The 14,532-nt window shown below is 38.2% G+C and overlaps 1 protein-coding gene across 1 annotated transcript in view; it reads right to left on the bottom strand.

Annotated features, from left to right (window-relative positions):
• Positions 1-2,376: 2,376 nt before the first annotated feature.
• The window catches only part of LOC126484446 (store-operated calcium entry regulator STIMATE-like), a 28,109-nt gene continuing 15,953 nt past the window's right edge, over positions 2,377-14,532 (bottom strand). Inside the window, exons 2-5 of the mRNA XM_050107966.1 lie at positions 8,227-8,371; positions 4,183-4,304; positions 3,908-4,104; positions 2,377-3,803 (exon numbers count right to left, since the gene is read on the bottom strand). Coding sequence (XP_049963923.1) covers positions 3,579-3,803; positions 3,908-4,104; positions 4,183-4,304; positions 8,227-8,371 — 689 coding nt within the window. The 3' untranslated portion in view covers positions 2,377-3,578. The remainder of the gene's footprint in view (positions 3,804-3,907; positions 4,105-4,182; positions 4,305-8,226; positions 8,372-14,532) is intronic.

Below are 14,532 nucleotides of genomic sequence, written 5' to 3'. Positions count from 1 at the left end.
CTAACTGCTCGAAATAATTTTTGGAGAAAGCATTTAGGACAATCTCTGAAGATGTTTTCTCCCTACCACTGGTTTTGAACAAGTATTTTTGCCAACATATCGAGGGAAGGTTGAAGTCCCCACCAACTATAACCATATGAGTGGGGTATTTATTTGTTACAAGACTCAAATTTTCTCTGAACTGTTCAGCAACTATATCATCGGAGTCTGGGGGTTGGTAGAAGGAGCCAATTATTAACTTAGTTCGGCTGTTAAGTATAACCTCCACCCATATCAATTCGCACGGAGTATCTACTTCGACTTCACTACAAGATAAACCACTACTGACAGACACAAACACTCCACCAATTCTGCCTAATCTATCTTTCCTGAACACCGTCTGAGACTTCGTAAAAATTTCTGCAGAACTTATTTGAGGCTTTAGTCAGCTTTCTGTACCTATAACGATTTCAGCTTCTGTGGTTTCTATTAGCGCTTGGAGCTCAGGGACTTTCCCAGCACAACTACAACAATTTACAACTACAATTCCGACTGTTCCTTGATCCAAGCACGTCCTGTATTTGCCGTACACCCTTTGAGATTGCAGCCCACCCCGTACTTTCCAGAGGCCTTCTAACCTAAAAAACGGCCCAGTCCACACCACACAGCCTCCACTACCCGTTGTTGTGGACTGGCAGGAGCCAACCCACAGGGTTTGGAGGAAGCCGAAACGCACGCGTTTATGCTCACGCAGGCTGGTGTGAGGTCTGGAACAGGACAAGGAAATATGAACTTAGAAAAACGGACGCAGACGGTGGAAATACTTAACTTTAATCCATTAATGTTGAATGTAGCTCTTGTCTTTACATTCTTTACATTATCAATAGCAACTGATAATGGCGCCTTGCTAGGTCGTAGCAAATGACGTAGCTGAAGGCTATGCTAACTATCGTCTCGGCAATTGAGAGCGTATTTTGTCAGTGAACCATCGCTAGCAAAGTCGGCTGTACAACTGGGGCGAGTGCTAGGAAGTCTCTCTAGACCTGCCGTGTGGCGGCGCTCGGTCTGCAATCACTGATAGTGGCGACACGCGGGTCCGACTTATACTAACGGACCGCGGGCGATTTAAAGGCCACCACCTAGCAAGTGTGGTGTCTGGCGGTGACACCACACCCGTGTAGCCACCAGCTGAGTGTAGTGATGCCAGAATCAATACATAGACTGTAATTTGACTGCTGTTTTGTTATACCCATTTTCAGATACAACATTACAGGACATCTGATAACAGTGCATGAATCACTTTTTTTTCCTTACTTTTACAACAGCACAAAGGGTGCACGGAAATGATGTGCAATATTCTGTGCAATAATACTGCAGTACATGTGCTGTAGCAAGAACAAACACGATTTATGGAACATAGTACTTTATAAGATGGCTCTGAGCACTATGGGACTTAACTTTTGAGGTCATCAGTCCCCTAGAACTTAGAACTACTTAAACCTAACTAACCTAAGGACATCACACACATCCATGCCCGAGGCAGGATTCGAACCTGCGACCGTAGTGGTCGCGCGGTTCCAGACTGTAGCGCCTAGAACCGCTCGGCCACGCCGGCCGGCGTAGTACTTCATAGAGCAACACATGAGAGGTGGTGCTTAGCACAGAACACATTGACTGGACAACAGTAATACACCGTAAATAGGTTGAGCACTCATATGCAGTTGCTTAAATAATGCCGTTCCTTTGGTGCGCACCAACCCAGATGGCCTCTACAAGTGAACCTGCGAACTGTATGGAGGTGCACACACTGAAATTGCGTGTGTAATGGAGCATGTATTGGCATAGTCACAAAAGGTATGTCATTGTAGTGGCAATGAATATAAAATAAACAAGCAAATGTGGGGAATTCTTACTCTATTCAGTTCATTACATACTTAACACCCAAAGGTGCACTATGTAAAGGTGGCCATGATACGGCTATCTTTAGCAGCAGATAATGTGCCTAATAGCAGTGCACCATTTCAGTCTCCTTGTGTTTTATTTGTTGAAAAAGCATACGACTGGTTTGTTACCTGCAATATCAAAGAACCATTCAAAACCAGGAGTTAAGATTCATTTCCATGCTACATTCCTTGCAATTTTCTCGAAATATTTCCGTCATGCAATAAACCACGGCAACTACAAAAATCATAGATAGTATTTATTTCTTTTCTGTGAACTGAAAAGAATTAACACGGCACTGGAATATTATATTACACTGTCCATAAATATTTGCTTGTTTAATTCAGACAGAAATAAAGATGACTTATGCTCAAGGAGCTTTGTCAATTAAAATTAATAGTAAGTCAATAACAAAAGAAATTTTGGGAAAATTTTCATGGAGAAATTACTTCACAGATATCTGTATTGGCATTGCCTCATTTATTTCCATGTAATATGTAATTTATTAAAATGATTCTTCTTGAATCACAGTTTCAACAGTATTCTCATCAGAACAAAATAACTTTCTCATCAAACACAAAATTTATAAATTTACTCTACAGCAAAATTTCCATGTACTCTTATTGCTCCACAGCTACTTTCATTTATGTCATTTTATGTTTGTTAAATATCATAACGAAATCATAAATGAAATGAATGACACCTGCAGTTAGTAAATTCATTGAGCAGACTACTCTCTACAAAATATGTCACATTTGCGCACACAAATGTGGTAGAGAATAAAACCTGCCTCAATGCATTGATACATGGACGGCTATAATATAGCACAGAATCAGTCAAATTTATCCATACTAGAATTACAGTATTACTCAGGCTTGATAAAATTTATCCAACAACAAATGTTGATCTTGAAAATAGACTGGACGGCCCACAAAAATTATTTTTATCTAGACATTTTTAGAAATCATAGAGGCAGCTGTGACAGTAGTAAACGATTCTGATGAGAGTATACACTTGCAAAATTGTAAAATTACACAATTTCAACACTCCAATAAAGCTACAAAGGAATACAGGAGGAACTTCTGTAGATAATTACACAAACTGAACATGATCTGAAATGCATTTCCAAAGACAATATATAAAAAACATATTGTATTTTGTTTGTAAATTGTACACAGACGAAACAAAGAAAAATGACACTCATACTCTGAGACTCTACACATTAGGCCTTCTCAAACAGGCCTATGTAAAATATCAATTAATGGTAATAAATAAGAAAATAAATAAGACTATAAAATGTACACAATTCATTATCTGAGCCTGCGAAACTACAATGAACATATCACATATTATAAAGCACATATTTTATGAATCTCATAAGATCTTGCAGGACAGTATTGCTATATATTGTCATTACTACAAAACAGTTGAATGTACTGCAGACCTCATCCTCTAATGAAAGGAACATTGAAAAAATATACTGTTTAACTCATTAAAAGAGCCACCAATTTACAAAACTGGTTATTAGTATAGTTATTTGGTATAAAATATTCCATATGATTTGTCAGTCTAATACTCGCAACTCCTTCCAAAGAGAATGCGATTGTGGAATTCAGAGAATTAGTCTCATATTTTTGTTAGAAATTTCCAATCCAACACTAGGTGATTGTAGCATTTGGTAAACGTTGTTGGAGACATTCATTAGCTCCCAAGAGCTCTTCATCTGCAGACAGCAGAACATCAGATTCTGAATCATCTCGTTTTGCCCTTTTCAGTTTTCTGTATCTTATCTTTACCTTCTCAAGAAGACCCTTATCACTCTTGTAGCTTTTAAAATGAGTATGTCTCATAAGAAAATTGTCTGTGACCCAGAATATCAATGCCTGTAATGATGAAAATTTATATACATACTAAGTCACATGAAGCAATTTTATTAATTTCACTTGTTCATGTAATAAATACAAGAAAAATTTTGAATAATACTTACGTTTACAAAAAAGGGAATGATAAATATCACTAAGGCCAGCTCCACCTTCGGATTTGTTATTGGTGAAAGTATGAAATCCCTTACACTGTTCCAGAAGCCAAACTGGATCAGCAACGTAATACATGCCTTTACTATGATCATCAACAGTACATACAAGCAACACTGCGCTAACCAGGCATTAACAGATGGGGGTTTGCCTGCAAACAAAATGTTGTTATAATGATGAAATTAGAGCTTAGAAGGTTAATCTTTAGACAAAGGATAAGTCAACTTACCATATTCACCAAAGTTAATAGCTTCCCACTTGTTTACTTTTGATAGATACTGTGACAGCCGAATGCCTATATAAATTATAAGCAGCCCAACAGAGGAGTCCAAGAGAAAATTAATTATGTACCTGAAATACAAACTCAGATTAATACTGTCACCTTCTATAGATACAATCTGTTACATTACCACTAAACAAAACTTGTATGACACTATAACTGGTAATCCTGAAAGACAAAAAGAGAATGAAAATGTGTTGAGCAAGAATGCTGAAGAGTACAAGGGTAGACTGCATAACAAATGAAGATTTACTGAACTGAGCTGGGGGAATAAGAGTTTCACAGCACAATTTGCCTAAAAGATGAAATACATTGGTATCACACAAGCTAAGATATTATGGAATAATTAATATGCCAAGGGAAGGAAGGGTAAGGGTAAAAACTGGAGATGATAAAGGCTTGAATACAGCAGGCAGGTTCAAATAAATGTAGGTTGTATTAGATTTACAGAGATTTAAAAAATCACAGTGCTGCATCAAACCAGTCATTGACTGAAGATGATAAAAAACAAAGCTGTTAACTAAAATTGGCAACTCATTTTCTAGTCTGAATAATATTAAAGTATTGAAGAATAAAAGAAAAAAATACTGACTTTTCAGAGAATGTTTATTTAAGTTCTTGATATCACTAATATGGCACAACAACTACACCAAGCTTTGAAAGTCAAATGTACAAACTATCTATCATTAGCATTTGTTGAATAATCTGCTACAGCTGTCCTCATTTTAACAATTAGTAAAAAGAAGACAGTTTTCTGTTTCCATAAACTACACTAGCCCTAAGATAATGCAGAATCAAAGGACTGAGATAATGTACCAATAGTTAAAAAATTATTTTAAGGACATACATTTCCCTCTACAATACTGTGCACTTTACATGTTTTCATCCGTGACCACAGTTTAGGAATGCCTTTCATCTGTACCATGTCTGTTGCCATGTCTGAATCCAACTGTCAATTCCTTAACTGTTGAAAAGACAGAATACATTCCTTATAAACCTTCAACCTTTGATACTTTTTTATTACCAATATACAGACCAAAATACACTGAGCAGTGACATTAATGTGACCACCACATATGTTCGACGTCAATGTGCAATAACCGCTCACAGGTGCCAGGTGGCAGCACTAGCAGTGGAGGGTATATAAAGCCTGCAGGGCAGGACGGGTGCAGAAAACAGTCCATTTGTCATCATAATGCTAAAACAGAATGATTTAGCTTATGCCTAAAAGAACAATCGTTAGCTTTCAGGTCAAGAGTGTAAGCAGTTCTGAAATGGCTGAGGTTTTAAATTGTTTGTATGGCACTGTCATCAAAATATACCATGCAAGACAAAATGGTACTATCCATAACCAGTGCTGAGGCAACTGCGGTGCACCACAGTCCACAGATGACGAGGGTGAATGACAGCTGCAGAGATGTGTATGGGCCAACAGATGTTCAACGGTTGAGAAACTGACCACCCAGAGGAATCTAGGGGGCTACCATCAGTATCTCCTCAATGACAATTTGGTGAACAGTGCTGCCTCTGCAGCTGGCGCCAGGTTCATGACCCATGCTGACTACTGTTCATCGGCAACAAAGACTGGAATTTGCTTGCCAATACCACAACTGACATCCACTAAGTGGTGACAGGTGGTCTTTTCAGATGAATCAAACTTTTGCCCAAAAGACATATGGCCTTTGGCATGTGCACCATGAAATGTCTGAAAGCAAACATGGAGGGAGCATTATGGTCTGGAGAATATTTCTGTGGCATTCGCTGGGTGACCTCGTCATTCTGAAAGGCACAACGGATCAATACATATGCACCTATCCTTCCAGACCATGTCCACCCCCACATGCAGTCCGTTTTTCCTCGGCACAATGGCATCTACCAGCAGGACAATGCAATTTGTCACACAGCTCACAGTGTACATTGTGATTCAAAGAGCACAAGGATGTGTTTATTGTACTCCACTGGCCATCACATTCCCAAGATTTACATGCAATCGAGAATCTGTGAGACCACCTCAATCAGACTGTTCTTGCCATGGTTCCTCAACTGAGAAAACCTAGTGCAGCTGGCCATGGAACTGGAGTCAGCAACACTTCACAACCCTGTCGGTACCTTCCAGAACTTCACTGACACACTTCCTGCACGTCTCACAGAGATCTGTGCTGCAAAAGGTGGTTTTTCGTGCTGCTGACAGGAGGTCACAATCTGTCTGGACAGTCTGATATCCAAAGTTTCCCACTGAAAAATCTTTAATTCTGGTCTTACTTTTGCATTAAAATCCCTCACTATTGTCTTTAGTGGAATTTGTTTTCATTTGTGTGTCATTAACTCTATAGAAATCTTCGACTACTTCATCAAACTGTGTAAAAATTAGTGCACACACACACACGAATAGTTTCCACAGATAATCTTTAATTTATTTTTAAAACAAGTGTGATTTACCTCGTATTCACGTCCACAGTCTCAATTTCTTTCAGAAAAAAAACCACTTAGTCTCCCACAGACTGTTCAATTTACTGAAAAAAACTGAACTTTATTTCATTGTTTATGTTGCATCACTAGCCAGGCTTCAATAGGTGGCTGCAATGTGGCATGAAAAGTGTACACAAATAAGTAAAAATTAAATCAGAACAAAATTACTGTAGTTTCACATGGAGAGCATTGTGTTCTCGTAGTTCTTTTTATTGTATTTATATAAAAAGCGTTCTGTATAGGAACAAATTCCTGTTCCTATAAAACATGAGTCAGTTTTAAATATTACAAGACTCCTCATCAACATAATCTGCATCTGAAAATGACCACAGACTAAATCAGGGTAGTAAAATGAAATAAGTGTTAATGGAAAAGTTCAATTTGTTCCAATAAATTAAACAGCATATCACAGGCAAAATGCTTTTGACCTTCAAAAAGGGTCTTATTAATCTGTCAGATTACTTCAAAATCTTTAGTCTTAGTAAATTACATTGTTCAAAATTAAGACCATATTGAATTCCATTTTTGCTCTGTTTCTCTGTAGCAAGACTTACTCCCTGATTACAGTTCTAAACAGTTTTATATTTTTCACCACACCATTGATAAATCCATTCCAGTCCAGTTTGTGTTATTTGACCTATTTCTGTCAATGCCAAACAGCAAAAACAGTTTTCTACACCTTCCACTGTCTTACCCACCTATTTTCACCACCCCCTCCCTCCCACCTCTGTTACGTTCAATGCACTTAGCCTTTCACTCTTATTAACTCACGCATGATGTTTAAGCAGTAATCTCTGTCATACATATTACAATTATGCTCTCAGGTTTTCAAGGTTCATCTGATGCAGCCCCTAACAATCAGTATTTCCTTCTCATCCCGTGCAGTAAGTCTCTGCCAACCAGTGGTACTGGGTGACTTTCCTGAAATCTACCCCTTTTCTTGAACTTCTCCAGTCCTTTCATTTCATCCCTCTTCCTTCCCCTTCAACCCTTCTGCCTCAAGGAGCCACTGACTCTGAAAGCTTGCTTTATTTATTACAACCTTCTTTTGTGTGTGTGTGTTCTGCCACTGCTTGGTGTGTAGATTTTTTATCTATCCAATTAATTTCCAAATACACATTTCTCAGCAGAGACCTTAAAATTTGTTATCTCTGCCCACCACCAACTCTCCTCAATGTTGCTCACTGTTAATGAGCAGCAGCTAAGAGACTGGATCCAGAGCATAATACCGTACACGAATGGCAGAAATTCACAGCCAAATACAAATCCTTTGTCCTATCGCTGTGCCATGAGCTGTTTCATTAGATCCATTCAGAACAAACTGAGCTGCTTATATGAGTTGGCTAAGTTGTTTGGTACTGAAAGGTATGTAAGAGATTGTGTGAAGTTTGGAAAGTAGGAGACAAGTACTTTCTCATGGACTGTTATTAAATCACTATAATTTAATAAAGTACATAAGCCAATAACAACTTATTGCTGTATATGAATATCCGAACATAAATGCAATACTGATCCCTTACTTACCATGTGCAAGGATCACCATGGAATGTGCTTGCCAAATACACATTTGCAAGATGTATTACTAATGCTCCCATTCCCTGTTTAGAAGTATCATAGAACCAGATAAGCCATGGGCGTCTTTCATACCGTGGCTCACAAAACCGTTTCACTGTATAAACAGAAAAATAGTTTTAAGGATACAAGAAAACCCAATCCACCGAAAAAGAAAATCCTCTTTTTTTTCAAAAATTATGCTCTAAAATGATAAAACTAGTTAAATATCAATTAGTCTTATTTTAACAAGAAAATACATAATTTATGTCACTACTGCTTACTAACAGTCATTGGACAAGAGTCATAGCACAAAGCTTAGTTTGAGTTCGTGAGTGACATGTAGGAAGGTGTTTCTTCGTCTCTCTTTTTCCAATTAGTAATAATATAAGAAATAACTGGGCCAACATCAGCTCAAACATTTCATGCCTCAAACATTAATATTCAGCTTTCAGGAGATACAACAAGGAAACTTAGCTTGCCAGGCAACAGAAAAATTCTAACAACTGTCACTCTTTGAAACCAAATCAACGAAAAGTGATACTGTGTCTGAACTGGAAAGAACTTTGCAAATAAATGTTACATTATCACCTCCAAAATATAAACACAGAAATGGCCACAATACGAAGTTGCCATTTACTTGGTACATTACATCTGAACCTATCTTTCCAGGATGCGTTGCAGCAAGAAGTTTATCATTCTCACACTGGCACTGTCATCATCTGTCCAGTTAGTTAACATATTGAAATTATCATCACGAGAATTTCAATGGGAACTGGAGCAATGTTGGTGTGATAGCAGTTCACCTACTCTTAGTAGAGTTGAACATGTGAAAACAAAAAAACCACAAGTAACTGCAATTATTTTTCTGTGATCATTGTGGTGGTAGTGATGGCTTCTCCTGCTAGGTGCCTCCAAAGTATCACACTGTTGAATTATTTGACCAACCATCATTCGTGCTGAAATGTCAGTTAGGCCAGAGCGCCCTTTTTTTTTTTTTTTAAGTTATTTCATGTGTTTGGTGACTTGCAGGTGCAAATATGAAAGGACATATCAACACAAAACTTTTGTCAAAAATCATTACATGCAATAGGGTGTGGTGTTTTGGTTAAGACTCACAAACTGGGACCACCTGACAATCAAGAGGGAGGCTGGTTTATCCCACAGCCGAAGAAAGCGGGGAAAAAAAAAAGAACCTACAACCTCTTCAATTTTCTGTTCAGTTCTTCTGTATATTATTTTAGTCAATTATTTATGAGGATGATATATCAGACAGTTATGGTTTCCCTATTTTTCTGCTCATGCTTTCTTATTCTACATTCACCAGCAAACATGGTGAGAACACAAGCACGAGTGTCCAGGCTTATTACTTGCTGAAATGCCATGAGAGATTTTTGCAATTATGATGGTCCCTTAATTACACATGGTCCACTCCCATTACATTAGGACAATGTTTATTGTTTACTATTCATGGAAATTTTTCAACCTCAGCCTGAAATCTTCCTCGTGGTCTTCCATTTTGTGGTAAGTTCCATGAAAGGGTTTAGAGGGAGAGGTATTACTCCTATGATTAAACTTTGAGCTATTTAATCATTTGTCAATTTTCATCATGAGCTGAAAAATTAAGGTTCCTTGCTGTAGGTCAGTATTTTAATCTGTAAACTGCTGCCCAACTGATTCTGATAGCTGAGTCACATATCACATATGACAAAAATCTGAAATGAAGACCCAACCACATGAATACAGACCCATATCCAACCATATCTATCATTAAACTCAATTTTCTGATAAGGAAATGAGTAATAGTATCTGCTTTCTTGTAGTAATTTAACACTTTGGTTTCAACAGTAGTGTAGTGGTGCCCACAGCTGGCTCTGTGATAAGGGTTGTGCCAGCAGTAACTTATAAGTCTGGGTATTCAACAAGGTATCAAACCACTGTATCTGCTCCACACTGACACTTGGGCTGATCTTCCTGTCAGAAGACATATTCATGTATGAACTGCATGCATCCAGTGTGAACGTGAAATAGGACAATGGACCCACCTCAAGAAGTGCGATGACATTGACTCAAATTTTGTGATTATTCAAATTTGGTCAACTCAGGACCATGTGAAATAGACAATTTATGACAGTCTCTCTTCTAGATTCCTAATACTACTACTTTCTTGCTCTGTTGCTCTCTTCTTTCTTCTGTCCAAGACCCCCTCTCTTCTGTCTGTTATTCCCAACTCCTGTAGATATTTCTTAAATTCTACAAGTAATGAAATTTTGGTTTTGGATTTTTGTCAAAGATGATTAAGATTTTTTGTCAGTCTCGTCATCCATTATTTTTAAGTGGCAATAAAATTAATCCATCACTTTCTCATTGTATTTATTATATTTTTACACCTGTTTTCATCTCAAAAGGTTTTGATATTTCACCTAAAATTTTAAATTAGGAAGTTGTATTATTTGGTTAACGATTGCCAGTGTTTTACTGTCAGCTCCAAATTCTTCTAGGACATTGTATATGTATCTCTACTGACTAATATCATAGGGTTTTCAAAAATCAACAAAGGATGCATAAAGATTTTGGGCTCGAAGTTTCTTGTATCTGATTATTAGATTTAATACCTGCACGACACATGATCTTCCTCTCCTAAACTCTCATGGTATTCTCCTAATTGTTCCTCCATTGGATTTTCTAATATATTTTCCAAAACTTCAGAAAGGATTTTGTGTGTCACTGGGGCGGAGAGATATCTGTTGGTAACTGTTTACACTTGCTTGTCCCACTTTAGTCTAATGGTAGAATAACCAATATTCCCAATCTTATGATATTGGTTCAGTCTCCCACATGTACTCAATTCCTTTATATAGCTGCTTCACAGTTCCATTGTCCACATTTTTCTACAACAGCTTTATCTTTTCACAGAACTTTATTGTTTTTTGTTCTTTAACAATTTGTCACTTTTCCTCCCATTTACACAGAAGAAATCATCTTAGATACATCCTTAAATTGGTTTCAGGAATTGGTAACATCAAAGGCTTTGCCTTAAAGACTGCCCTGGCTAGCCCATGCATCCCATAATTTCCAGAACGCCAATGTGATTTCATATCCAAAGCAAGTCATTGGATGATGCTTATTCTGTACAGGTCACTTAAGAACGATTGGATGTCATGTATCAGGATGATATGGACACTACTGAGAAAGTCACTGCATACAAGAGCTCAGATGCCATGAATTATTATACTGATGAGAGCTTGTAGTAGAGACATCCATTCTGCTGTATAAATGCTACTTTCATTCAGTATAATGTGGTATTCAAAGGTACTATTATTTTTTCCTTCCCCTCTGGAGCAATCTGTGTAGATCAGGCTGAACTGAGTAGATCCGAAAACGGATAAACCTGCTGCTGCATCAACGATAATGCTGTGTCGGAAATCAAATTATGCTGCAGGACAAAAGGATATGCCACAGTAGTAATTACGGTGTTAGGATAGCAGTGTGAGTGTCCTAGGTAAAAGAGATCACTAATCAAACAGTGGCAAAATATTATATAGTTGGTCAACTTTATTTAAAAACAATTTCTATGTAATTGGATGTCTGTGTTATGGAAGCAGGCTGAATAACAAGGATATTCTGGTACTCTACTTATTTTAATTCTATAATAAATTAGGAGTTGTTGGCACCATCTGTTCAAGGAAGACCTTTACAGGTCTTTGTAGAAAGATCCTGTTGCAAACCAGATTTCGCTGAATGTACAGAACATAACAAATCTAGACTGTGTGACCAAGCTGTAGGTGATACTTCCACAATCTAGATGGGTTGAGAATGATTATACACTATTATGAGAACTGTGCTATATTATAAATGCACAAATCAAAACCAGTGCCCAGTGCCGTAGACAGAGCTTGGACAAAAGGAACAAGGCATTATTGGTAAAGCTCTATTATCAAAACAACAGTAATGCTGCAACTGCAATTTGAGAATATTGCCGGGTGAAAGGATTACAGATGGGTCCTCTTTCTCCACCTGCTGTGTGTGTGATGAAGTAGTTTGAATCAACTGGAGAACTGGGTGTAGTTTCGGGAAGAGGCAGGTGACCAGTTGCAACACAGGTGGTTGATGAAATCACTGTTGCTATGGCAAACAACGCTGCATGCAATTCCTGATCGTGAGGCAGTGCGCGTGCTGTGTCATGACAGATGAACATCACATGGTCAACTGTATGGAAGGTGCTTTGAACCATTCTCAAATGGCATCCGTACAAGATCCCTATCATACAGCAGCTTGCACCATATGATGTACAACGACGTGTTGACTTCGCTCTCCACTTTCTCGTAAGGATTGAAGTTGACAAGGGCTGGTCTTGGACTATCCTATGGACAGACAAAGCTCATTTTTCTTTGGCGGGTGAGGTGAACTCTGTGCTTGAAGTTCCTCTTTACAGGAACGTGTCACCGTATGGTGTGGCTTCATGGCTACGTTCATCATAGGCCCATTCTTTTTTGAACAGGCTGGCACTCAAGGGCCAAAGACGTGCAGCGTGACTAGCTAGGTTACTGTGATGTGCTTTGTCATCATGTTATACCCACCCTACAGAGGCACATTGATTTCAACAGTTTTCATGCAAGATGGGGCCCCACCGCACATTGCGAAGTTCACCTGCTTCTCCAAAACACATTTGGAAATGATTGAATTATGATCCAACTGTTTTCAAATGCTTGGCCAGCATGATCACCTAAAATCGCCTCCCTGTGACTGCTGGTTGTGGTGCTGGCTGAAGGATAAGGTTTACTCGGAAACATTCACACATGTGCTGATCTGAAGAGCAGCATATCAAGAGAAGTAGCCAGCATACCTACAGACATGCTTCGTTCAGCTGTACAGAACGCAATCCTGCACTTTCAAGACTCTTCTCAACACTGATAGTGTCATATTGAGCCTCTTTTGTAGTTGAACCAGTATGTAATGGTATGATGTACTGTAGCAGCACATTAGAAATGTTTCAATTTAATTGAGTCTGTATTATTTCTCTTCCCCACGTCCTTGACACTAATGCTACCAAGTCTGGTACTCTTACAGTACTTAGTTTCCATTTTATAATGTGTTGAATAGGGAAAGTTTAATTATAACCACCCAGTATTTGGTAAAGGCTTGGGGGCTGAACTGTTAACTCCTGTTACATGCAGCCAGTGCAGTTTACTATGACACACTGCTTCATGCAACAAACTGTATGATGTGGAGTGCTGTGTATGCCATAGAAACGAGCATTATGCCAGCCTGTGCGAAGAATGTGCTTGGCTCATGCATGGCAAACCGTGGGTTCCCCAAAAGCTTAGCCAGGGCAGAACAGCCTTAAAGTTTTCTTGTAAATAAGACTTTAGTGAGACTGAGTTCTGGTTATAGTTTAAATATGTGGTTATAGATAATACATTAAAGGATGTTTTAAATGATACTTTCATTATGTAGAGTGTATATTATAGCAATGTGAATAGTAGCAATGTAGTGTGTCAAATTTCGTAGAAAACAGTGGTGTCTTGTTATGCGATATTCCACATATTTGGTAGGCTGTGTACTTCGATATAGGATAATCTGGTGGTCTGAAGACCACTGAGGAATAGTTAGTGAATATCAGTAACCTCTCAGATTTAAGACAGACGTAAATAGTTGTGGTAAAGTGTAAATCATGTAACCGAAGTTTAATGGATTCCTTTTAGCACTCATCTGGATGACCTCCAACTTTTCTTTATTTAAGGTCAATTGCCAATTTTCACACCATACAGATATCTTATCTAAATCTTTTCTCAATTTATTTTGATCTTCTGATAACATTAAGAGGCAAGGGTTCAAGAGGCAACAGTCTCAGATGATTAGGATTTCCTGCCTTTACGTCATAAGAAACTGATCTAACACAGCAATATGCGGAGGTACCACACAGATTTGAGTGGCTGTGATGTCATCAAATCATCCAAGATCCCTTGAGATACAGTGAACACGATAGCAGAAAATCTGCCTACATTACTTTCCACACTAGAAATTTGACATAATGGGATAATGAGTCAGACATTAAGAACGATTATGGAGTATCAGAGCAGGTATACAAAGGGCAAAGGAGGGTATCTGAAAAGCAGCTGTGACCCTGTGAGTTATGTATTTACATTTTTGGTGAATTGGCGATTTCTTATGAGGTGATAGTATTACGATGATGTGCTAGGGCAATGATTACATTGTATTGTGGAGGATGATGAAGTATTATTTGTATTATTTAACTCTTATGAAGATGAAGTTTTT

Source organism: Schistocerca serialis, chromosome 6 (assembly GCF_023864345.2).
Source record: "Schistocerca serialis cubense isolate TAMUIC-IGC-003099 chromosome 6, iqSchSeri2.2, whole genome shotgun sequence".
Taxonomy (NCBI): domain Eukaryota; kingdom Metazoa; phylum Arthropoda; class Insecta; order Orthoptera; family Acrididae; genus Schistocerca; species Schistocerca serialis.
The sequence above is the reverse complement of the archived record's forward strand: the minus strand, read 5'-3'. Positions and strand labels throughout refer to the sequence as shown.